At 40.9% G+C, this 26,987-nt stretch overlaps 1 protein-coding gene across 1 annotated transcript in view; it reads left to right on the top strand.

Moving 5' to 3' along the window:
• The window catches only part of LOC102839285 (protein FAM124A-like), a 131,385-nt gene that overhangs the window by 2,201 nt on the left and 102,197 nt on the right, over window positions 1-26,987 (top strand). Inside the window, exon 2 of the mRNA XM_006874149.1 lies at window positions 14,462-14,493. Within this exon, the coding sequence (XP_006874211.1) occupies window positions 14,462-14,493 (32 nt within the window). The remainder of the gene's footprint in view (window positions 1-14,461; window positions 14,494-26,987) is intronic.

Here is a 26,987-nt window from a genome sequence, read left to right as displayed (position 1 = left end):
TGCAGCAAGAGGTCTTCAAAGAACTCATGGAAAAATTCCATGATCTATTAATTCCAGTTTCCCTAAATATTTTGAAGCCCCTTCATATGCATATATCCCCTAAGTTTAGTTATCAAAGAGCTGTTCATAATCTCACTACTTTTTGGACACTCCCTCCCCCAAACACACACTGAACCTGTCTGGTTTTCTTATGACTTACCTGTTGAGATGATGTGTAAAACATTTTTGCTTTCATGATATTTTAAAAATTGCAAATATGGTCATGTAACTCTCCCTTTGAAACTTTGAGTGATTCCGTCATTTATAAAGTACAAAGAGCTTCACGTGGCCTTAAAACCCTACTGTTATGGGATCCTGCCCACTCTCTGGCATTGTTTTTCAGCAGGTCCTTCTTTGCTCTCTACACCTTGCTGCGTCAGACAGGTTTTTTTCTCGTTTCCTAGCTTTTGTCAAGTTGCCCTCTTTGCCAGATATGCTCTTCTCCACCTAGCATGTCTGTCTACCAAGTGAAACTCGACTCTTCTTTCAAGACTCAGCTCAAGTGACACATCCTCAAAGGCAGAGAGCCTTCATTCAGGGTCCATTAAGAATTGCTTTAGGCTGTAGATGTGCTTTGTGAAGTTTTATGAGAAGATAACTTTTTTTTTATTATATGCTCAAAGGAGTCTGTGACCCTTCCAAAAAGGTTTTTAAAAAAGTTAAGTCAGTTACTGTCAAGTGGACTTCAACTCATGGCAACCCCATGTGTATCAGAACGGAACTGCTCCACAGGGTTTTCAAGGGCTGAGTTTTCAGAAAGTAGATCACCAGACTTGATTAGCAGCCAACACATTAACTATTGCACCACCAAGGGCCTCTCCCCAAAAAGGGTAAGGATGCATTATCTTGAGTCTTTTTGACAGATCCCACCCTTTGCCCCGCCACCCTAGTGAAACTGACTGCCTCCTCCTTTGTGCCCGCTACAGTTAGTATATGGCTCTTTCGTGGCACTGAGAATCTTACTATAGGTGTCTCAGAATTTGGAGTCTTCATCCTTGAACCCCTGATAGCCACAGAATCTAGAACATAGAATTGCTCGGTGCATCTTATTTGAATGAAGAATGAAAATAATTTGAAGCATTGATTTTTTCCCCCCCAGAAGTATTACTTCCAAAAATATCTATGAGAAAACAAAGCTTGCCATCAGTTGGTATAAAATTAGGATTTATATGTGAAACTAGGAGGCCTGGTACGGCACTGTAGGATAAGCACTGGACCAAAAGGCACTTAACAACAACAATATGTGAAACTACAAATCTAGCCCAAAGGTCCTTGGGTCAAATATGCCAGGCGCCCTATGGAAGAAGAATGTGACAGTCTGTTTCAGTAACAGTTACGGCCTTGGAAAGCCTGCAGGGCAGGTTTGCTCTGTCTTACAGTCACTATGAGCTGTGGGTTTATAGGTGAAAGATTCCTACAGATGCTGTCCCTATCTGTAGGAATAACTTAAGAGTCTTTTTTCCCTCAATTTTCCTTTAATTAAGCAACTATTAAGCACATTCTGTATACAGGGATCCCTGGTAATGCCGTGGATTAAGCATGGGCTGTTAATCACAGGGTCAATGGTTCGAACTCATCAACAGCTCCACAAAAGAAAGATGAGGCTGTCTGTTCCCATAAAGATTTAAAGCCTCAGAAATCATAAGGAGCAGTTCCTCTCTGTCCTATAGAGTCAGAATCAACTCAGTAGCAGTAGCTGGGTGGTACACAGGGCATAGTTCTGGGTGCTGGGGGTAAGCAGTCTGCAAGTCAGGTGCCAGACCTTCCCTGAAGGAGTTTAATTTTGAATGAAATACAGATGTCAGACTATGATTTATGCAAGGAGTGATTTTAGAGGAATTGTGGCAAGTGCTATTCAGTATGGAACAGTGAGCTTGTTTCTAACACTAGGATCTGACCAGTGGGAGGGGTTGTGGTCAGGGAAGGCTTCATTTGGTGAGTGAAGGTGGACGGGTGTTAGAGGTTCTGTCAAGGAAATACCTGTGCAGTGCCTGAAGCGGAAAGGAGCATGGTGGTGGGAAGAATTGTAAAAAGACATTTTTGACCAGTGGCCTCATGTGTGAAAGATTTGCAACTTTTTTCAAAGCTCAGTGGGATGCCTTTTAAGAAGTTCTCTCAGATGATTGTACTGCATGTATTGCATTGCAAGGTATGGAGACAGAGTGTAAGTAGAAAGGTAGTGAGGACGCTTCTGCAGTAGTCGAGACCAGAGATGATGGCATAGTGAACAATAATAGTACCAGCAGAGAGGGTGAGAGGCAGATGGCTTTGGGAAGCATTTTGAAGGTGCATAAGCATTCAGGACTGTGTAAAGGAAGGGAAGGGAAATGTCAAGATTGACTCTGAGTTGGACTTAACAACTGAGTGCACAGGGTTAAGGACAGAAAACCTTAGAGATAGACCAAGTTTGGGCTTGGTAAGCTTCATTTTCAGCATGTTACCTTTGAGGTATTGAGAGCCATGCAAGTAGAGAAGATGAGATAGCAGAGAAGAGTCTGCCTGATGACATTGCATTTGGGCACTGGCACTCTAAACATGGCAATGGATTACATCAAGGAAAGGAAATGCAAACAATGACCTAGCACTTACTATGTGCCAGATACTGTTCTAGGAGCTCTACATATTTCATTAACTCATTTGAGCCTTCAACACGGAGGCAGGTACTATTTAAGGTCAGCCTTGAGAGACAACAACATTGAAATGCCAGGTAAGAACGTAAGCTGATTAGAAATTCTGAGAAAGATTAGGCATAGAATGAAAAAGGGAAGAAACCTAGGAAATTAATATTTGAGAAAAGAAGGAGAGATAACTGTATTACTGAGAAACTAATTCAGGTAAGAGATGTGAAGTGTCTTTTTACTTCATGTAGATAATGAAGTGAAGATGGAGTAGCATTTGACAGTAGAGTGGTGGCTCCCCAGGGAGTAGAAGGTGAAGGAAAGGAAACAGCTAGAGACCTTTGTCTATGAAGGAAGGGGAGAAGGAAGGTAGTGGCTGGAATGGAAAGTAGGGCGAAGGAAAGACTTTTAAAAATAGGCGCTAATTGGGTACGACATGCTGTTAGAAAGGATCCTGTGAAAAGGGAAAGGATAAAGATACAAAAAGAAAAAATGATCCCCTGTAATGTAAGCTCCCACCGCTCGTTTGTCAGTTTGTCGTACTGTGGTGGCTTGTGTGTTGCTGCGATGCTGGAAGTTATGCCACCTCTATTTTAAATACCAGCAGGGTCACATACTAGTAAGAAGGAGAGACGAACTACTTCCAAAAATTTAGTCCCTGACAATCTCATGAATAGCAGTGGCGCAGTGTCAGCACTAGAATATTGAATACTGAAACATGATGAAGCGCACGAGAGTATTGTCAGCGATAGTACGGAAGATGAACCCCTCAGGTTGGAAGGCACTCAAAATACAACTAGGGAAGACCTGCCTCCTCAAAGTAGAGTGGACCATGATGACATGATTGGAGTAAAACCCTCGGGGCTTTCACTTGCTGATGGGTCACGACTCAAAATGAAGAGAAACAGCTGTAAGCATCCATTAATAGTTGTAACATAGTATGAAACTAAGAAAATTGGAAATTGTCAAAAATGAAATGCATAAGCATCAATATCCTAGGTGCTAGTGACGTGAAATTGACTGGTATTAGCCATTTTGAATCTGACAAACACATAGTTTACTATGCCAGGAATGACAAATTGAAGAGGAATGACATCGAATTTATTATCAAAAAGAACATCTCAAGATCTGTCTTGAAGTACAGTGCTATCTGTGATAGTATAATAGCCATATACCTACAAGGAAGAGCAGCTGATACCACTATTACTCAAATGTATGCATAAACCACTAAAGATAGTGATGATGAAATTGAAGAATTCTACCAACATCTTCAGTCTTAAATTGATCAAACATGTAATCAAGATGTATTGATAATTATTGGTGATTGGGATGCAAAAATTTGAAACAGTGGACTCATCAGTGGTTGGAAAGTATGGCCTTGGTGATAAAAACAATGCTGGACATCACATGATACAATTTTGCACTACCAATGAATTCTTCATTGCAAATACCATTTTTTAACAACATAAAAGACGACTATGCACATGGACCTCCCCAGATGGAATACACAGAAATCAAATTGACTACATCTGTAGAAAGAGACGGTAGAGAAGCTCTGTCTCATGAGCCATAATAAGACCAGGGGCTGACTGTGGAACAGACCGTCAGTTGCTCATATGCAAGTTCAGACTGAAGCTAAAGAAAATTAAAACAAGTCCACAGGAACCAAAATATGACCTTGAACATAACCTGCCTGAATTTAGAGATCATCTCAAGAACAGATTTGATGCATTAGACACTAACGACCAAAGACCAGAGAGTGTGGGATAACATCAAGAACATCAACAGAAAGAAAGTAAAAGGTCATTAAGAAGACAAGAAAGAAGTAAAAGATCAAAATGGATGTCAGAAGAGACTCTGAAACTTGCTCTTCATTGTAGAGATGCTAAAGCAAATGGAAGAAATGAGGAGTTAAAAGAGCTGAGTAGAAAATTTCAAAGGTCAGCTTGAGAAGACAAAGTCAAATATTATAATGAAAGGTGCAAAGACTTGGAGTTAGAAAACCAAAAGGGAAGAACGCATTCAGTATTTCTCAAGAAGAGGGAACTGAACAAAAATTCAAGCCTCGACTTTCAACATTGAAGGATCCTGGTGTGGTGCTGTGGGTTAATGTGCTGGACTGCAATGTCGGTATGAAACACAAGGTCGACAGTTCAAGCTCACCAGCCACTCCTTGGAAACCCTATATAGGGTCGCTATAAGTTAGAACCAATTCCACTTAACAACAACAACAACATGGGCAAAATGGAGTCCTGATGTGGTGCTGTGGCTTAAAACATTAGACTACAAAGTCAGTTTGAACTGCAAGGTTGGCAGTTCAGGCTCACCAGTTGCTCCTCAGAAACTTTATGCCGGGACACTATGGGTTGGAAACGATTCTATGGCACTTAACCACAACGACAACAATAGGCAAATTATGGAATGATGCAGAAAACATCAAAAGAATGTGGAAGGAATACACAGAGTCACTGTACCAAAAAGAAATGGTCAATATTCAACCATTTCCAAAGGTAACATATGATCAAGAGCCACTGACAATAAAGGATGAAGTCCAAGGTGCATTGAAGGCAATAACAAGGCACCAGGAATTGATGAAATACAAATTGAAATCTTTCAACCCACTGATGCAGCACTGGAGACACTCACTCATTGATGCCAAAAATTTAGAAGACAACTACCTGGCCAAATGACTGGAAGAGATCCACATTTGTGCCCATCCCAAAGAGAAGTATCCCAATGAAATTCAGAAATCATCAGACAATATCATTAATATTACATGCCAGTAAAATTTTGCTAAATATAATACAAAAACAGCTGCAACCATACATTGACAGAGAACTTCCAGAAGTTCAAGTCAGATTCAGAAAAGAACATGGAATGAGGGATATCACTGCTGATATCAGATGAATCTTGGCTGAAAGTAGAGACTACCAGAAAGATATTTACCTGTGCTTTATTGACTACGCAAAGGCTTTCGATTGTGTGGATCATGACAAGCTATGGACAGCATTGTGGAGAATGAGTATTCTGGAGCACTTAATTGTGCTCATGAGGAAACTCTACATATTCAAACAGAACAAAGGAATACTGAATGGTTTAAAATTGTAAAGGTGTGCACCAAGGTTGTATTGTTTCACCATGACATATATAATTATTCAATCTGTGTGCTGAGGAAATAATCCTAGAAACTGGATTATATGAAGAAAAACATGGCATCAGGATAGGAGGAAGACTCATTTACCACCTGAAATAGGTATATGATACAGCCTTGCTTGCTGAAAGCAAAGAAGACTTAAAATATTTATTGATGACAATCTAAGGCCACAGCCTTTAGTATGACTTATACCTCAATGTAAAGAAAACAAAAATCCTCACCACTGAACCAATAAAAAGCATCCATATAAATGGAGAAAAAATTACGTTGTTGAAGACTTCATTTTGCTTAGATCAACCATCTACACTCATGGAAGCAACAACCAAGAAATCAAACTGTGTATTACATTAGGCAAATCTGTTACACAAGATCTCTTTAAGAGCAAAGATGTCAATCTGAGGACTAACATGTGCCTGATCCAAGCCATGCTATTATCAATAACCTCAGCATGTGAAAGTTGCACAGACCATAGAGGAATCAATGCATTTGAATTATGGTATTGGAGGAGAATATTAAAACATCATGGACTGCCAAAAGAACAAACTAATTTGTGTTGGAAGAAGTACAGCCAGAATGGTCCTTAGAGGCCAAGATGACCAGACTCATACTTTGGACATGTTATCAGGAGGGACCAGTCCCTGGAAAAGGATATCATGTTTGATAGAGTGGAGGATCAGACAAAAAGAGAAAGACCCCCAACAAGATGGATTGACATAGTGGCAACAGCAGTGGACTCAAACATAGCAATGTTTGTAAGGTTGTCTCAAGATCGGGCAGTGTTTTGTTCTGTTGTACGTAGGGTCACTATGAGTTGGTATCTACTCAATGGCACGTAACAACAATGTAAGCTCCCTGAAAAAGCAGAGGTAGATGAGCACTGTGGTTTTAGCTAGCAAGAGGAATATCTCTCTCTTAGAACCAGAGGGAGTGAAGCAAAGATAGGGTTAGTTAGTGGGAGCTGCCTCAGGTCTGAAGAGACTGGCGATTTAGCGTAGTTGTTTGAGCAATGTTGAGTGAGAACCCAGTTGAAATGAGTGGTTAGTTCATTATGGGATACCCATCTACCTTGCTGTTTAGTGTCCTGTGACAATTCTGAGATACTTAGGTCAGGCAGAGAGAAGGTGGGAATTGGAATCTGTAGGTTTGGAGTGGGTGGGATGTTATTTCAAGATGGTATGACCAAGCACAGCAGCAAGGGATTTTAGGGTATTGCCTGTGCTGATTGTTGATCATTTCAGCAGCATGGTGAAAGAGACATTTCCTGAAAATATTTGTGGGCCATACCAGCAGTGGACTGGATGTACTTACCACTTTGAAAGTTACAACCTAAATAAAGAGCCAGCCTGGTAGTGTTCAAACTCTGGCTTCTCCACTTAGTGATTATGGAATCTTGTGCCGGTTACTTAACCTTTCTCTGCCCTCAGTTTTTTTCTCTATAAAATGGGGTGATGATGACAGTACCTACCGCATAGGGTTGTTGTGAGGACTTAAACTTAGCCCCTAGAACAGTGCCTGGAATAAGTACACCTTATGATTTCTCATTGTACTATTGTTATTGTTATAAAATAAAACACTCCAAATGATAAACTGCATTTTGTACAATCAAAAATGAATACATCTCATGGTAGCATGATGGCTCTATAGGAACCATAAGGTCAGCAGTTAGAGCCCACCAGCTGCTCCAAGGGAGAAAGCTTTTCAGTCTTGGAAACATACATAGGGTCACTTTGAGTTGGAACGAACTTGATGGCACTTACCAACATGGTGAACTCAGACCATAAAGAATTGTCACAGGTTCATTACCACGAATAATTCTTGTTCTTTATATTCATCAGAAGAGTCTGTCTGGGTGGCGCAAATATTTACCAACCAGAAGGTTGGTGATTTGAACCCATTCAGAGGCTCCTTTGAAAAAAAGTCTAGAAATCTGCTCCAAAAGGCCACCACCATGAAAAAGTCTCTGCAGCATAGTTCTGCTCTGACACGCATGGGATCACCATGAGTCACAGTGGACTTCGTGGGAACTGAGTGGAATCCATGGGTTTCATTTTGCTTTTATATGCTCATCAGAGCAAATGCTCTGATACTTGTACATGCCTCAAGAAATGTGGTTACCTGAGAGACAATAGGACATGACTTGATATTATCATTTTTTTGTTGTACAGATGGGGAAACGGAGACTTTGAGGGCACGGGTTAGTTAGTGGCTTGAGTTTCCAACATGCATCTGCCCTATTCAGTGATGCTACCTCATACTCTGAGAGTGGTTTGATCTAAAATTAACTTTAAAAAAAAAACAAAAACAACTAGTTAGACATTTCTTTTGATTTAATGTGCTGCCTGAGTCATCTACTACAGGCCAAGACTAAAGGCAAACTAGTCGTCTTCTATGACCACCGATGCCATTTTGTAACTCACATTTAACGAACCCACTTGAAAGCAAGCTTTGTGCCTCTGTGAGCTGTTTGTTAAAAACAAAAAACAAAAAACAGGCCAATAGGCCACTGATGCTGACAGACTATCTTAGACAGGATCCCTAAACTAAAAGAGAAACCAGCAATGTTGTTGTAAGCCCAAATAAAAGAGGTAGAATATGCCAAATGCATTATTGTGGGTGTTTCATTAGTGATGTTTCCAAGATTTGGCAACTAAGCCACGCTTTCAGATATGATTTGTGGACCTCAACTTCCCTGTCAGTTGAACCTCATAAGCTTTCAAAAGTGTGAGGTCATAACATGCCCTTTATCTCTGATGACCTCCATCCAACTCATATTTCACAGCGACTTCAGAGATAACAATTCATGGATCTAAAGTTTATAAGCAGGTCAAGGGAAAAGAATATGCATTTTAAAAACGGGATGGATTTGAAGAAAAGTAAAAGAGAAGGTCTTATATGGAAGATAAGACATATCTGGTACTCTGATTGCAAGGTCAGTTTGAACTGCAAGGTTGGCAGTTCAAACCCACCAGCTACTCCTCAGAAGTCTTATGCATGGTTGCTATGAATTAAAACCGACTTGACAGTACATAACAACAACAACAACATTATCTTTATGGAGTCCCTGAGTGTTATAAACAGTTAACGTGCTGCTGCTAACTAGAAGGCTAGAGGGTTAAGTCCACTCAGAGGTACCTCAGAAGAAAGACCTGTTAATTTACTTCTGAAAAATCGGCATTGAAACCCTATGGTGCACAGTTCTACTCTGATGCACATGGGGTCACCAGGAGTCAAAGGCATTGATGGCAACTTTTTTGTGTATTTTTAAATCATCTTTGTGTTCACGGCGGAACTATTGTTGTTCCTGACCCTGTATAGGGTTTCCATGGAGTGGCTGGCACGTTTGAACCGGGAGCTAGTTTAACTCTAAATTATGGATTCGGTGTATTGACAGTTGGTTAGCAGATGAGGTCCTACTGTGTAGAACTGATGTTTTACAGAAACATCAATATCAGTTTTACAAAAAGGACAAGATCTGTTTTTATGGTGATTTTCCTGGAAGGGAGAATTTAGGAAGGTATTTATTATACACATAAAATGCATCTGATTTTCTGTTCCTTTTTGACACAGATTGTAGTTGTTGTTAGGTGCCATGCAGTTGGTACCGACCCATAGCGACATTATGCACAGCAGAACGAAACACTGCCCGATCCTGGGCCAACCTCACTACTGTTGCCACGCTTGGGTCCATCGATGCTGCCACTTGGCCAATCCATCTCATTGGGGGTCTTCTTCTTTTTTTCTGACCCTCCACCTTACCAAACATGATGTCCTTCTCCAGCGACTGGTCCCTCCTTCCTGACACTATGTCCCAAGTATGAGAGATGAAATGAAGTTTGGCCATCTTGGTCTCCAAGGAGCACTCTGGCTGCACTTCTTCCAAAACGATTCTATTTGTTCTGTTGACAGTCCATGGCACTTTCAATATTTTCCTCCAACACCATAACTCAAAAGCATCAGTTCTTCTGCGGTCTTCCTTATACTACGTGTAATATGTGGAAATCCGAGCATGGTTAGTATATGTGTCAAGTATGTGGGATTATATCATCCTTGTAATTATTCTGTCCACCTTTACCATGTGTCCGTAAATTTTGTATCCTAAACCTAGTCGTGGATTCACCTTTCCTTGGGACGACTGTATCATATAGAGGCAGCTGGATCATTATTGTGACATGGAGACCAATTAAGAGGATTCTGAAGGGAGCTACCCATTCCTTCCCCCTTCTAAATCAGATAACTGATGATTCTCTGAAATGATTTGATCCTCTTTATGCACAACATTGTTGTCAGTTTGTTTTTCACTGACAAGATCTCTAGCAAATTATCTTGTAGGGTTATTTGGAATATATCCTGTTGTTGTTGTTAAGTGCCGTCAAGTCAGTTCCGACCCATAGCAACCCTGTACAGGGTTTCCAAGGCAGTAAATCTTTAAGGGAGCAGAAAGCCTAATCTTTCTCCCGCAGAGCAGCTCGTTGTTTTGAACTGCTGACCTTAAGGTTCGCAGCCCAATTCGTAACCACTGTGCTACCAGAGCTCCTTGGAATATACCCTACGAGCTCTCAAAATGTTCATACCTTGACTCAATGCATTATCCCACTCAAGGTCATTTTTCTAAGTAAAAGCAAGTGAGTATCTCATCACAGTCTGTGCTTTATAAAAGTGAACAGTCAGGAACAATCCTATAGCCAACAAAAGGCATGAATAAATTACAGTGCGTAGCCTTCCTTACAATTATAATTAGCATTAGCAGGGCCATGTAACAGCTTTTCCAGTTCTTATGTATGTCCTTGTGGCAACTACGCACAAGCTGCATAGACACATGAGGTCGCTATGAGTGGGAACTGACTGAACTCACAGACACCAGGTTTATATTGTTTTTTTAATGTTTTCGATAAGCTCAGACTAGAAAGCCATGCAAGCTTTTGTGCTCCAGTGGTCAGCTTTTCATAGGCAACGGGACCAGAGATGTGTGTTTAGCAAAGATTTCTGTGTGGGGAAGGGGTTGGAACAGGGCGAGAGTGCTGGTCAGGAGATGGCAGTGGACAGGCTGGGCAGGGGCAGCACCACTAGAGATGGGGTGGTAGTCACACTGGTGCCTATTCTGACATACAACCATTGCATTTTATGATTCTTAAAACATATTTCAAATGTAAAATTGTTCTGTATGCATATCCATCTGCATGCAGATCTCCAAAATGTATGCATATGTGAATTCCATCTGCTTCTGGAGTGTTTGGAACAGCCTAGCTAAGCATGCTGGCATTTTATTATTAAAAATAGTCCTATCACCATATATCTTTATTATCTGTTTCATTTGAAGAGTCACGGAATATCTTTTAACAGAAGACCATCTTAAAATGACCATATTGTAATGGAACTCTTCTGTCATTACGTCTACTCTTATAGACCTTGGTTGGCCATTCACTGCATTTATATAGTTTCACAGAATTGCTCAGAAGTTATGTCCTGGCTGGTTCCAGAAATAATTGAATGCAGCAACACCAGGGTTTTAAATGCTGGTTTTCAGAATGCTACGGGCCCTTCCCCTCCCAGTTCATCTACTTGCTGATGATTTTCATGCCCCCACACTGCGCTTCCCTTCCCCACCTACTGGTCCCCTTACATACAGTATGGCTTCCATTTTCTAATCAATGCACTAACAAGTGTGGTTAGAGAGACATGCATGCACTTGTAACGTATTAAGGGATACACAAATGCTAGTGGTGATTCATGTCCACGTTAGAGTTCAGTGATTCTCTGACTGCTCAGTGGTTCATTTGAAAGAGCAAGTCAGTGACTGTTTTTCTTCTTTTCTGTTCTACCACCGATAATATAAATCAGTACAGCTGTCTGTGTGAAAACGGTTGGGCATTTTAACTAGTTAGAATTTTGCGATTTAAAAAAAACATTTTGTATATACTTTTTTAAAAATGTGGCACAAGACACAATGGAGTAAAAATTGGATGATTGGAGGAAGGCAGCATGAGACAAAGTAAATAAAAGGAGAGCTATCTACACAGTTGAGCGTAATTAACCTCTCTGTTATATAACTATGTCCCCTAACTCCCACCTTGGCAGAATAAATCCCTGTGTGTGGAAGAGAGGGATTTCCTCCTGAGAATGACTTCTGGACACTGAGGAGAAAACCAGAGGCTTCCCTATTGACTGCTTAGCCAGAGAAGGAGGGCTGAAACTTGGTAGAGTAAACAGGGCACATTCTTGGCCAAACCCCGTTCTCACAGAGGCCGAGTGCCAGACGCTGACTTTTCAGCAGAGAAGTAGAATGGATAATTTCAGTCTGCCCCTTGGTGGAAGTTGCTGTTGAGTCAGTTCCAACTCTGAGAAACTCTATATGTGCAGAGTAGAGCTGCTTGATAAGGTTTTCAAGGTATAGCGGCATAGGATAAGCTCTGGACTGGTAACCACAAGGTTGGTGGTTCAAACCCTACATAGGGTCACTATAGTTGGAAGCAACTCAGAGGCACTTAACAACAGCAACAGCCTATTGGAAGCAGACTGTCAGGTCTATTTTTTCAAGGTGCCTCTGGGTAGGTTGGAACCGGCAACCTTTTGGTTAGAGTTTAGTGCTTAACCATTTGCCCCACCCTGGGACTCCACCCTTGCTGCTCGCATTGCCTTTTCCCTTTTCCTTTCACAGCCTACATCCTGTTTTCCTGATATCCACAAGGGTCCTTCACAGATCTGCACCTCTGTATTTTCTGATTGTCAGCCTTTTCTTGAAGTGGAGCTCTCACAGCTGAGGTCCCCTGCTCCTGTCACTGCTGGAAAAGCACAGCGACATTGCCCCGGGCTGTGGCATTAGCATTTGTGGCCGAGCTTCCATTTGCAGTGGTTTAACCAGCTGCTTCTCTAAAACTCTATACAGGGTCACTATGAGTCAGAACCGACTCGAGGACGCGTAACAACAACAACCACAACAATAAGGAGCCCGGATGGTGCTCTGGGTTAGGCATTGGGCTGCTAACTGCAAGGTCAAACCCACTACACAGATGGAGTAGATTCCAACTCATAGCGGCCCTATATAGGGTTTCAGAGAAGCAGCTGGTGAGCTTGAACCATTGACCTTGTGGTTCAAACCGACTTTGCATTCCAGCGCATTAACTGGCAATGCCACACCAGGACACACCAGCTGCTCCATGGGAGAAAGATGAGGCTGTCTAGTCGCATAAAGATGTACAGTCTTGGAAATCCCACGTGTTGTAACCATAAGACCCTGAGTAGTTAACATGCCAGCCAAAAGGTTGGAAGTTCGAGTCTACCCAGGAGTGCTTCAGAAGAAAGGTCTGAAGACTCCATGGAGCACAATTCCTCTCTGACACATGTGGGCTCATCACAAGATGGAGTTGACTTGAAAGCAACTGCTTTTTTTTTTTTTTTTTTTAACTCTTTAGGGAGTTGTGAACCCCTTTGAATATCTTATCAAAAATAGTGGAGCTTCTCCCTGGAAAAATAAGTATCCATTCCAAATTTTTCTAGTAAGTTTAGATGGTTAGGGACCCCCGGAGTCCCATCTGGGGGATTCACTGAGACCATATAAAGAATCTCTGTTTTCTACAATACCTCTTAAGTTTTACTTTTTTAAAAACATTTTTTAAAACGAGGTAAAATTCACATTGGTGCTGTTAAGTGCCGTTGAGTCAGTTCCAAACCATAGTGACCCTGTATCGTTTCCAAGGAGGGAGATGAACTTGAACCGCCTACTTGTGTTTCAAACCGACTTTGCAGTTTAGCGCCTTAACTTATACAGCACCACACCAGGGCTCCATAACAACCTCAAATAAACTATTGAAGTATAAAATTCAATGGTATTTAGCATATTCACAATGATGTGCAGCCATCACCAAAACATTTCGTTACCCCCAAAGGAGACTCTTGTGCCCATTAAGTAGTTCTTCCCTGTGCCTCGTCTCACCAATCAGCTCTCCATGTGAATTTTCTCTATAAGTGTAATCATACAGTATGTGATTTTTTGTGCCTGGTTTCTTTCACTCCGCAGAATGCTTTCAAGATTTTTTGCATTGGGTCATGCATTGGTATTTCAATTCTGTTTGTGGCTGAACAATGTCCTGCCATATAGACACACAGAGCATATTTTGCTTATACATTCATCTGTTGATGGGCATTGGGGTCTTTTCTACCTTTTGGCTGTTATGGATAATGTTACTGTAAACATTGATGTACAAGTATTTTTTGAATTCCTATTGTTTATTCTTTGGGACATATACTTAGTAATAGAATTTCTGGGTTAGCTGTTAAGTCTGTGTTTAACTTTTGGAGGAGCAGCCAATAAAATTTTGCTTTTGAATTCTGATAAAACTTCACTTTGCACAAAACAAATCTTGTTGTTATTGTTACTGTGCTATCGAGTAGGTTCTGACCCATAGCAGCCCTGTATAGGGTTTCCGAGGAGCAGTTGATGAGCTTGAACCACCGACCTTGTAGTTCAGATGGCTTTGCAGTCTGGCACATTAACCCACAGTGCCACACCAGGACTCCAAACAAACCTTAGCACTACAGTAATTTGTGACATTTCGTTATCAGTTAAAGATGGTTTACAATTCTAACTTGAATATATTATTGGATAAAGAAAAGCAGTGCACAATCATCCTAACACTGAGGTTTTGTGTTTCAGGTCTGACTACAGCCACATGTCCTCCGCTAGCAGTAAGTACCCTTTAAATATCTTAAACACTGTCTTATCAGTTCTCTGAGAGGTCATGGCCGCTTGTGCTATCCATTCGACCCATGACTTAATAGTAACTAAGAATCACCAAAGATGTTCTTGTCAAGGAATGGGCAAAGAGGCTTTTCCTGGAGAATGAATTGTACTTGATTTCAGTACTAGATATGCCACTACATTCCCTACAGACATTCAGCCTGAAGGAACTAGCCCAGGCTAATTCTAGGAGACATACTTCTAGGAATACCTTCTCTGAAGAATCTTAAATCATTCATCCATTCATCTAACATTTGTTAAATACCTACACCCTGCAGTAGTGTAGTGGTAGAATTTACCTGTCATGCAGAGAGCCCGGTTTGATTCCCAACCCCACCTATCTCTCCACAGAGGCATTTGTGTTGCTCTGATGCTGAACAGTTTTCAGCAGAACTTCCAGACTAAGACAGACTAGACAGTCTAATTCCAGCACATCAGCCAGCGAAACCTTATGATTACAACAGTTTGACCTTGTTGTGCATGAACTTGCCATAAGTCAGGGGTTGACTTGTCAGCAACTAACAACAACAACAGTAGTAGTTAGTACACTCCACTATTTACTGAAAGGTTGGTGGGTCATGTACCCCCAGAGGCACCTCAGAATAAAGACCTGGTAATCTAGTTCTGAAGAATCAGCTACTGAAAACCCTATGGAGCATAGTTCTACCCTGACACTCATGAGGTCACCATAAGTCAATTTTGGGCAGACACTCTGCTAATGGGTCACTCCAAGCATAGTCACTGGATCCGTGGCGAGGCCCTAGTTCATCTGTTGGTGAATTTCCTCCTTTATATGTTTGCACCTGAAGGCAAGTATTGTTCCCCTTACAATATGGAGGGAGTTTCCAATGTGACAGCATTCTGCAGAGTATGTTAATAGTAATACTAGTGTAGGTTATAATTAAATCTTCATTAAATGTAGCTAAAAAGAAGATAAACATTTTTATCACTCCGTCATATTTACAATTCCCAGCTTATAGGTGATTTATTATGTATGGTAAAAATGGCTAAGAATATGCTTCACAGACACTGAGTATAAAAAAAAAAATTACTGATATTTTATATTAAATTACAAGTAAATCTGCTTGCAAGAAATTGTGTCTCACATCTGAAAAGAATTTACAGTCATTAGGAGCACTACATAAATGGCCAAATCTATTCAGATACATCGAACAATTACTTTTTTAAAAAATAGGTGTTATAATAAAATCCCCTATTTTTTGAATCAGTAAATACTGAATTATTTTGCTCTACCTCACTATCCTGCTAAACTTTCAATTCTAAATAGTTCCGTAAGGGAGAGATACTTAATTAGATTATTCTCGTTGTTGATGTTCAGGATTCGGTTTCCTTTGCAAATAAGAGACTGCTCAGAAAGCAGGAAATCTGGAATTGTATTTAGTGCCAAATTATATCTAGTTATTAGTATAACTGCAATGAACAATTTCTGATCATCTCAGCCAACTGGAGACCAAACATTGCCTCTTGGTTATTAAGAACCATTAGTAATAATGAGAATCATGCTCCAGTGATTTGCACTCATTCCCTGAAGCTTTTGCATTCTTAAAATTGAAGAAACCTCTCTTGAACTCTCTCTCTGCTGCCATCCTCGTTTTTCCTAGTTTTGCCCAGAGGCTACATTTTTTAAAGTATGATTTTTATAAAATACATGCCTGAAGCCTTTACTCAATTTGTAGCTCTGAAATCAGTCCTCTGGGTCACAACAAAGCACCTCTCTAGTCTGTGAAACCGGTGATTTGGTTTGGGATGTTCCCCTCTCCATTATTTTAATTGCAGTTTCTGAGTTGGAATTTCTCTTTGTGCCTCTGGGATCAATACTCTGTTATTGCTCCTTCTTTCACTTTAAATACTTGGTAGGTCTTGCCTTACATCTTGGGGGTAGGGGCCTTCTTGATTGACTGTGTACATGTGTTTCAATTGGAAATGTATTTGGCTTCCAATAATAGAGAACATTGGAGCCCTGCCTGGTATGGCGCTGTGAGTTAATGCACTGGACTGCAAAGTCGGTTTGGACCTCAAGGTCAGCAGTTCAAACTTACCAGCTGCTCCTAGGAAACCCTATACAGGATCGCTATAGGTTGGAACTGACTCAATGGCACTTAACAACAAGAACAATAGAAAACAATAATGACTGAAACAAGTAGGGTTTTGTTTTCTTTTAACATTAAAAATAAATCCAGAGAAGGCAGATTGGGTCTGGTTGTAGTCTTCTTTAATCTTATTGGTATACCATTCTCAGGGTTACCTCAGAGTTACAATATGGCTGCCTCCACTACAGCCATCACACCCTTGTTCTAGACAGGAAGAAAGAAAAGGGAAGGGCAAATGGCACCTGCCAGCTAAGTCATTCCTTTCCCTGCCACCACCCTTTTTTAAACTGTTTTATTATGAATTATGTGATAGTTTACATGGGAGAACACTAGCTTTACATTCATCCTATCGTATGTTGTTACCTTGCGTTGGTTACAATCCCCTCCATGCATCATCAACCAACCAAAGGGTACACCCCGAAAACCTTCCCCCTGGTCATCAGCATACAGCCCCTCTCCCTCTCTGGGTCTAGAGTTCCCAGCCACCCCCTCTCTCCACATGATCATCTCTGCCTCCATCTCTGGCATCACTGTTTCTTGGGTAGGATCCCGCACTCTGCCCTTGTCCCTTGAGGGTTCCAGGTGCCTCTGCTCCTGGCCGCTAAAGTCAACCACTTCCTTCCTTTTGCTACAAAATGTCTACCTTTACATTTCCAACCCTCACAAGCAGTCCTGATATTAATTATTCACTATTGTACTGTGGCATCAGGATTGGAGGAAGACTCATTAACAACCTGTGATATGCAGATGATACAACCTTGCTTGCTGAAAATGATGAAGACTTAAAACATTTACTGAGGAAGGTCAAAGAGCACAGCCTTCGGTATGGATTACATCTCAATGTAAAGAAAACAAAAATCCTCACCAATGGACCAATAAACAACATTCTTATCAACGGAGAAAAGACTGAAGTTGTCAAGGATTTGATTTCATTCTTCTTGGATCAACTATCAACACTCATGGAAGCAGCCGTCAACAAATCAAATGACATATTGCATTAGGCACATCTGCTGCACAAGACCTTTTTGAAGTGTTGAAGAACAAAGACATCAGCTTGAGGACTAAGGTGGGCCTGACCCAAGCCATGGTATTTTCAATAACCTCATATGCATGCGAAAGCTGGACAGTGAATAAGGAAGACTGTAGAAGAATTGATGCTTTTGAGTTATGGAGTTGGAGGAGAATATTGAAAGTGCCATGGACTGCCAAAAGAACCAATAAATCTGTTTTGGAAGAAGTGCAAGCCCTAGTGCTCCTTGGAGGCCAGAAGAGCCAAACTTCGTCTCTCATACTTTGGAGATATTGTCAGGAGGGATCAGTCACTGGAGAAGGATATCATGTTTGGTAAGGTGGAGGGTCAGAGAAAAAGAGGAAGACCCCCCCCAACGAGATGGATTGGCCAAGTGGCAGCAGCATCAATGGACTCAAGCGTGGCAACAGTAGTGATGTTGGCCCAGGATCAGGCAGCTTTTTGTTCAGCTGTCCATAAGGTTGCTATGAGTTGGTACCGACTCGATGGACCTAACAACAACAACAAAACAACAACATTGTACCACATGAGTGCTATCGCCATCTCCTTGCATCAGTCTTGCCCAGACAGATTGGATACTACTCAGTGGAGATTCTTCCTTCCTCTGCACCCTCTGGATCTAGGCTCCCTCAAAGATTGTAAGCCAGTCACTTCTTGCCTTTGTAGCCCCTCCCATTTTGGGTAGCCAATGTTAAAGTTGCCCATCCCTGTCTACCCTGTGTATTGAGAGTTTGGGAATGATCCTTGCTGTAAAGATTTGTTTCCTCTTTTCAGCTACTACATCCATAAGTGTAGGTCAAGTTCATCAAATTATATTAGATTATTCTTTTTTCCCTCTTCTTTCTTTTTCTAGTTAAGCACTGATCATCAAGCCAGTGGAGCCAGGTCAAGTGAGTATCATCTGCAAGTGTGGGTGTTTTTGTGCCTATGCCCTCTTGTCTTATCAGCTGGATGCTTCATTCTCCACTCTAGATCTTAGGCCTTGCCAAACTGCTGGCCAACCAGGTCTCCACCCAGGTTCACAGGAATCTATTGAACGTGGTGGACTTAGTTCGCAGCTTCATTGCTGTTTTTCCTTCACTTCCCCCCATCGGTGACCAGCATGGTTACCAGTCAGAGCACATGTCTGCTCGTGTATTCCCATTGAGTCTTAGTCTTGGAAGGGGGTTTACTCTGAGGGGAACCGACCACTTGTCTTGATGTCTGCAGGGCAAGCTACTTGCTTGTTCTTGCAGTAGTCAGTTGGACTGCTGTTATTGTTTTGTAGTTTTCCTTTTGGTCTTTCTTTCAAGAAGTATCTTCTGTTCTTCTAGCCACTCCAGGCTGGTCTGCTTGTCCTTTCAAGTGGAAATTTCCCTCATCAGAAGATTCTGGATGGGGTTCAGGATTGTCTACCTATGGTCTTATGTAATGCAGAAGCTCCGCAGGAAGCCTACTTCACTGGACATGTTGCAGCCCCATTTTAGGTATTCCAATCAGTTATAGGCAGAAGACAGACTTACTTACAAGCTTTCTATGGTGGTATTTCTGGCTATTCCTTTCTCTCCCCCTCAAGTGTCTATTTTATAATGGTATGCAAGGGAAACCAAGATTCAAAAGACAGCTAAGCATCTTAACATTGTTGTTGTTAAGTGCCATCAAGTCAGTTCAAACCCACAATGACCCTGTATAGGGTTTCCAACGAGTGGCTGGTGAGCTTGAACCACCGACTTCACTGTTCAAACGGCTTTGCTGTCTGGCGCATTAATCCACAGCGCCACACCATAATCTTAAAATTATTTCCCCCTTTTTGCTCATTCCAACAATGTCTCAATCCCTGTATCCCAGAGCCCTGTTGTTCCAAGGTTGTGCAAACATCATTTACCTCTTTCCCACTTAGCCCATGCAAACCTGCCTAAATGTTTTCCCATCTGCCTTGTTCTTCCATTCCCCTCCCCCCTTTTGTGTATTTCCTCCCTCCCCAGCACCCAAACTATCATGGGTCTATTCCCTACCCTGTGCTCCACCTTACCCTGCCTCCCCTCACCCCACCTTCTACATCCCAGTAACCAGCAAAGAATTCCCCCTCTCCCCTTAGTATGAGTTCTTTTTCACAGTCTTTTACAGTAGTGGTCCTATGCAGTATTTTTCCTTTTGTGACTGACTAATTTCACTCAACATAATGTCCTCAAGGTTCATCCATGTTATGTGATAGTGTACAGCTTCCTTTTTGTTCTTCATGGTAGCATAATATTACATGTGTGTATGTTCCACAATTTATCCATTCTTCAGTTGATGGGCACTTAGGCTGACTCGATCTTTTTGCTATTGAAAATAGTACTGCTGTGAACATTGGTGTGCATATATCTACTTGTGTTATGGCTCGTATTTCTTGTGGGTAAATACCAAGTAGAGGAATTGATGGATCATAAGGTATTTCTATTTCCAACCTTTTGAGGAAGCCCCATATTGCTTTCCAGAGAGGTTGGACCATTTTTTAATCCGACCAGCAATGCAGGAGTGTACCAGTCTCTCTGCATCCTCGCCAGCATGTATTGTCCTCTAATTTTTTTTATCTTTGCTGTTATTGCTGGTATGAGATGATATCTCATTGTTGTTTTGTTTTGCATCTCTCTAATGGCTAGTGATTGTGAACATTTCTTCATATGTTTGTTGGCTGCCCAGATCTCCTCCTTAGTGAAGTGTCTGTTCATGTCCTGTGCCCATATCTTAATTAGGTTATTTGTCTTTTTCTTATAGAGGTGTTGCAGTTTCCTGTATATTTTAGAAATTAGTCCCTGTGTGATGTGTCATTGCAATGATTTTTGCCCATTCTGTGGGCTCCCTTTTTACTCTTCTGGTGAAGTCTTTTGATGCACATAAATTTTTAATTTTTAATATTTCCCAATCATCTATTTTGTCTATTTTTGTTTGTATAGTTTTCAGAATGTTTGGTAATCTGTATATGCCTTAAATTAGAGCCATCACATTTGTCCCTATTTTTTCATTGATGGCATTCATGATTCTGGGATTCACATTTAGGTCTTTAATCCATGCTGAGTTGGGTTTTGTATAAGGCATGAAGTAAAGGTCTTGTTTAAATCTTTTGCATATCACTTTCCAGTTCTGCCCGCACCATCTGTTGAAAAAACTATCCCCTCCCCATGCAATATATTTAAGTACTTGGTAGAAAATCAGTTGGCTGTATGTGGATGGGTTAATTTTTGATTCTCAATTCTGTTCAATTGATCAATGTATCTTTCATTATACAAGTACCAAGCTGTTTTGACCACTGGAGCTATGTAATAAATTTTGAAGTCTGGGAGTGAGAGGTTTCCAACCTTCTTCTTCTTAAACAATGCTTTGCTTATCCTGGGTCTCTTTCCTTTCCATATAAAGTTTATAATTAATTTTTCCATCTCTTTGAAGAATACCACTGGAATCTGGATTGGGATTGCTTTGTATGTGTCAATTGCTTTGGGCAGTACTGACATTTTCACAATGTTAAGTCTTCCTACCCAGGAGCATGGTACAGTCTTCCATTTTTTTTTTTAGGTCTCTTTTGGTTTCTTGTAGTAGTGTTTTGTAGTTTTCTTTGTATAAATCATGTGTTTCTCTGATTACATTTATTCCTAGATATTTCATCCTATGGATGGCTATTGTAAATGGTATTGCTTTCCTAATGTCCTTTTCAGTGCTGTCATCATTGGTATAGAGGAATCCAACTGATTTTTGTATATTGATCTTATATCTTGCCACTTTGCTGAATCTTCTACTGAGTCTTTGGGATTTTCTATGTATAGGATCATATCCTCTGCAAATAGAGAGAGTTTTGTTTCCTCTTTGCCAATTTGGATTCCTTTAATTTCCCTGTTTTGCCTTATAGCTCTGGCTAAGACTTCCAACACAATATTGAACAGGAGTGGTGACAAGGGGTATCCTTGTCTAGTTCCTGTTTGCAGAGGGAAGGCTTTCAGCTTCTCTACATTGAGAGTAATGTAGGCTGTTGGTTTTGTATATATACTCTTAACTATGTTGGGGGATTTCCTTTCAAGTCCTACTTTGTTGAGTGTTTTTATCAGGAATGGATGTTGGATTTTTCAAATGCCTTTTCTGCATCAATCAATATGATCATGTGGTTCTTTTTTCTTATTTATATGGTGGATTACATTGATCAGTTTTCTAATGTTGAACCATCCTTGCATATTTGATATGAATTACACTTAATCATGATATATTATCTTTTTGATGTACTGCTCAAATCTGTTGGCTATGATTTTTTTGAGAATTTTTGCGTCTGTGTTCACGAGGGATTGGTCTATAATTTTCTTTTAATGACATCCTTCCCTGGTTTGGGTATGAGGGTTATGCTTGCTTCATAAAATGTATTAGGAAGCTTTCCATCCTCCTCTATATTCTGGAATAATTTGAGTAGAATTGGTGACAGCTCTTCCCTGAATGTTTGGTAGAATTCACCAGTGAAGCCATCTGAGCCTGGACTTCTTTTGGTTAGGAGTTTTTTGATGACCTGATTAATTTCTTCTTTTGTTATGGGTCTGTTCAGGTTTTCTACTTCACTCTGTGTAAGTTTAGGTAGGTTGTGTTTTTCTAAAAATGTATCCATCTCTTCTAAGTTTTCTAATTTGTTGGTGTCCAACTTTTCATAGTGTTCTGTTATTATCCTTTTGATTTCCCTTTTTACTGTTGTGACATCACCTGTGTGGTTTCTAATGCATGTTATTTGTGTCTTCTCCTCTTTTCTTTTGCCAATGGCCTGTCAATTTTGTTAATCCTTTCAAAGAACTAGCTTCTTTTCCTGTTGATTCTTTATATAGTTTTTCTGGTTTCTATCTCATTCATTTCTGCTCTAATCTTTATTATTACTTTTTTTTTTGGTGTCTGTAGGTTCCCTCTGTTGGCCTGTTTCTAATTGTTGTAGATGCTGTTTTAATGTGCTAATTTTGGTTCTTTCTTCTTTTTGGATGTGTCCATTTATTGCAATATATTGTCACAATTTCAACACTGTTTTTGCTGTTTCCCAAAGATTTTGGTATGTTGTGTTTTTGTTTTCGTTGTTTTCTAGAAACTTTGTGAGTTCTCGTTTTATTTCTTGTACTACCCAATCACTTTTCAGCTGGGTGTTATTCAGTTTCCATTTATTTGACTTTATTTCCTTAGTCTTCCTATTGTTGATTTCTAATTTGATAGCATTGTGATCTGAGAAGATGCTTTGTAGTATTTTGCTGGATAAAGAATTCTTGGTTGGCAATTCTTTTCTTTCGGGATTTTATATATGTCTCCCCATTGCCTTCTTGCTTCATGGTTTCTGCTGAGAGATCCGAGCTTAATCTGACTTGCTTGCCTTCGTATGTGACACTTCTGTTTTTCCTAGCTGCTTTCAGGAGTGTCTCCTTATCTTTGATTTTGGAGAGCTTGGTTATGATATGTCTTGGTGATTTTCTTCTGGGGTCTATCTTTCCTGGGGTTTGTTGAGCTTCTTGAATGTTTATCTTTTCACTTTTCAGGATTTTAGAGAAATTTTCTTCCAGCAGTTCTTCAACTATTTCCTTTGTGGACTTGTGTAATTCTTCTTGTTTTGGAATGCCGATAATTCTTAAGTTATTCCTCTTCATGTTGTCCAACATGAATCTTAGACCTTCTTCAGATTTTTTTTATCCTTTATTGTATTTGTTCTATCTTAGCAGTATTGAGAGATTGGCTTCCAGCTCATTGGTTCTGCCTTCTATCTCGTCTGTTCTAATATTTTGCCCTTTCAGAGTATTGACTATTTCTAATATTCTGTTATTCATCTTTTGGACATCTTTCTATAGGTTTTGAATTGTTTCCAATGCTGTATCTATCTTATTTAATTGTTCCTGTAGCACTTTCCTGACTTCTTCCTTATTTTTCTCAACTCCATTGTAAAGTGTTTTGAAACATTTTATAATCATTGTTCTGAATTCCTGCTCAGGTATTTCCAAGGCCTGCCCTTCTTCCAGAATGGAGTCCAGGTGTACATCTAGGCCATTTGTCTCAGACATTTTATCTTGTTTCTGGGCATGTGCTGATATGGTCATCTGCTTTTGTTTCTTGGACGTGTTTAGTGTTTATCTGTGGCCTTAATACTTGAGTATGTGTTTTAGTATTTTTTTATGCTTCCTGGTTGCTTCCAGGAAGATGTGATCTAGATGTGGGCTTCCCTTTTCATTCTTCTTATTGCTTAAGTCAGAGTAATTTTCACAGGTGTTGTTTGCCTCCCTGATGTACGGCAGTTGATATTGGTTCATGCCTCGGTTGTGGGGTTTTATAGGGTGTGATTATAGCTTAACTATATGGCAGCAATTGCTGTCTCTTCTTGGGTAATATAAGGAGAGAATGAGTCCCCCAAAGGTAAAAAAAACAAAACAAAAAACCACCAAAAAACAACAACTAAAAAAAAACTCAATTGGATACTGTGGTCTGTGATCACAGAAAAGAGAGAAGAGGGAGAGAAGGAAAAAAAAAATTGTAGTCTAATATGAGTATGATTTTAATATCCTCTTTCAGCTTCTTGCCTTCAAAGCCGCCTGATAAATTTCAAGATACCACTGTTGGTTGTTATGCTGTTTTTCTGGGTTTAATTTTTGGCCTGTTTTGTTTTTAAACTCTCTCTCCCTCTCTACATCCCTTCTTCTGTCTTTTTCCTTATTAGTAAACAGTTCAGGGATGATTGTGGCTGTTTTGAGAATCTTGTAGCTTTAAATGCTAAGAGTATCTGTGTGCATGCATGGCAGAAGAACACACCAGTAGTGAAGGTTTGGGGTGTCAGGCACCCCCTCTCATCAGCAGAATTGAGGTATGCAAACAGTGGCGGGGGGTGGGGGGAAGGCAATGAACACATACCAAAAAAAAAAAAAAAAAAAACAGAGCAAAGCAAAACCGTCAACGTAGATTGTCTACATTTGCTCCAAGGTTCCTGCGGCATTATTTCTTGGCTGTTCTGCTTGCTCCTCCTCTGGGTCTTGCTGTTTAGTCTCACCCAAGTTGTCAGTTCTTGACAGCTGAGCTAAGCAGATTTTAATGTACAAGATTTCTTTCTTTTGCTACAAGGTCCACTAGCGATAAGCATTCTAACTGTTTAAATATTCCTAGATATGTGGTTCAGAGTTTTGGTATTGCTGATGGAGAATTTCACTGCACCTCTACCCTATCCACCATCAAGCCGTGCTTCTCCCTGCTCCCTTTGAAGAGCTTTCCAGAGGCTCTACCTAGTAATTTCTCTTATCCCTATTGGCTAGATCTTGGTCACATGTTTATTCCTATTTGCAAAGGAGTCTGGGAAATGTAATGTACTTTTGGTATGTTGCGATCGCCAGTACAATCTGGGTTCTGTTCATAAGTAAGAGAGGAGAGTGGATACTGGTGGCACCTACCTGTCTACTCCAGGTACTGCCTGGTCTGCCTTTCCTCCCAGCCAGAAGCATAAATCCCATCCATGCCAGCACTCAGGGAGGGCCCCTTGAGTGGTCAGTGAAATGTTAACAGTGGATCCTTCCTGAAAAAACAACAAAACACACACACAAAAACAACCAAGCCTAGGGTCTTAAACCTATTCTTTAAGCCAGGCATGACAGAGATGCAATAAGAAAAAGCATTTTCCAAGTAGATTTCAAAAACAACTTTCCCCCACAAACTAGACAGTCTTGCTCAAGGTAGAGAGAAGGTTACTAAGTTGACTCTTGTTCCTGAGTGGTCCAGTTACAGGTCACTCTCACTATCACAGTGACTCGGTGCTGGCACCTCTGTATGAGGGCTGCACTACTTTTTACAGTCCCACTTGCTAGTCATGAGAGGCAGCCTGTGTCTCTCTGTCGTTCCACAGCCGGTGGCCAGCTTCTCTCACCTGAATGGCTGATTTTTGAGTAATTCCTGGTTCCTAATTGAATTTGAAGGTTGCTTCTACCCCTTCACTATTATAGAGTGCCTTTTTTATGTCTGAGGATGGCTCTTGCTCAACATTCACAGCCTCTTCTTTTTACCCGTTTGCTCTCAAGTTCATGATGTTAGGTGTCGTTGAGTCAGTTCCAACTCATTGTGGCCCTGAGCATAGCACAACGAAACACTGCCTGGTCCTGTGCCATCCTCACAACTGTAATGATTGAGCCCACTGCTGCTGCCAGTGTGTCAGTCCATCTCATTGGGGTTCTTGCTCTTCTTCACTGACCAAACTTGATGTCCTTCTTCAGGGACTGGTCCCAAGTTCATAGGAACATAAGTGTTCACCTAGGGTGAGCAAGAGGCAAAGCTGGCCTTGTTCCCTGCTTGTCCATAGGTTGATTTCGTCAATACTGGCAACTGTCATGAGAGCTTCCTCCAGAGAAAACTAGCCATTCTATTTGTGTGTCATCTTTCCCTCAGAATACAGGAGACTGCTCCCTGAGCACTTTCTCAGACTGCCTGTCCCATGGGGGTAAAGACAGGCCATCTCCTAGAGAAAGGACCAGAGCAACAGTATAGGCACTAGAGACCCCAGGTTCTAGTCCTGGCTCCACCGTGAGCTAGCTGTGTGCTGGTCTGTGGGCCTGTGTACAGCAGGGTGAGGAACCATTGTTCTGCCAAAATTTATGACACCATTCATGGGCCGTACAAAATTATCAACTTAAAACTTAGCCTGCTATATTTGGTCAAACATTTAATTAACTCGTCCCTGATGTGATGGCTGGAACTGCAGTTGCCTTGGCAGGGCCAGATCAAATTATTCCATAGGCCTTATATGGCCCAAAGGCTGGACGTTCCCCACCCCTGGTATAGAGCAAGGTGATTGGACTGGGTAACTACTGAGGGCCCTTCTAGATGCTTAGGTTGTAGTTGTCTTACAGACTGCTCAGAGAAGGAAGAAGGAAACAAGGAAGACTGCCAAGTGGGGAAGAATTGAGGAGTCTGCACCTTTTCTAAGGAGCCCTGGTGATGCTGTAGGTTAGGTATTGGACTAAAAAGCATAGGCAGCAGTTCAAACTCCCAGCCCTGCTCTGAGGGAGAAAGATGAGGCTGCCTATTCCTGTCAGGACTGACAGTTTTGGAAACCCTGGGGAGCAGTTCTGCTTTGTCCTATGGGGTTGGTATGGAATTGACTCAGTATCCAGGGATTTGTTACCCTTTCTGTTTGTTTTCTCTTTGACTCAGGTTATGCATCCAGAGCTGCTCTGTAGAGTTAATCCCAAAACTTGAACTGCTCCAAGTCAGTTGCAGTGTCTCTGTCCTGTGAATTGCTGTAGAGACATTGTGGGGAGAGACAGGAGCTCTTTTACCCCTCCCCTCAAATAAATGGGCAAGAAATGGAATA

The sequence above is a fragment of the Chrysochloris asiatica genome, unplaced genomic scaffold, assembly GCF_000296735.1.
Source record: "Chrysochloris asiatica unplaced genomic scaffold, ChrAsi1.0 scaffold00263, whole genome shotgun sequence".
Taxonomy (NCBI): domain Eukaryota; kingdom Metazoa; phylum Chordata; class Mammalia; order Afrosoricida; family Chrysochloridae; genus Chrysochloris; species Chrysochloris asiatica.
Note: the sequence above shows the minus strand (reverse complement) of the source record. Positions and strands in the feature narration are given on the sequence as shown.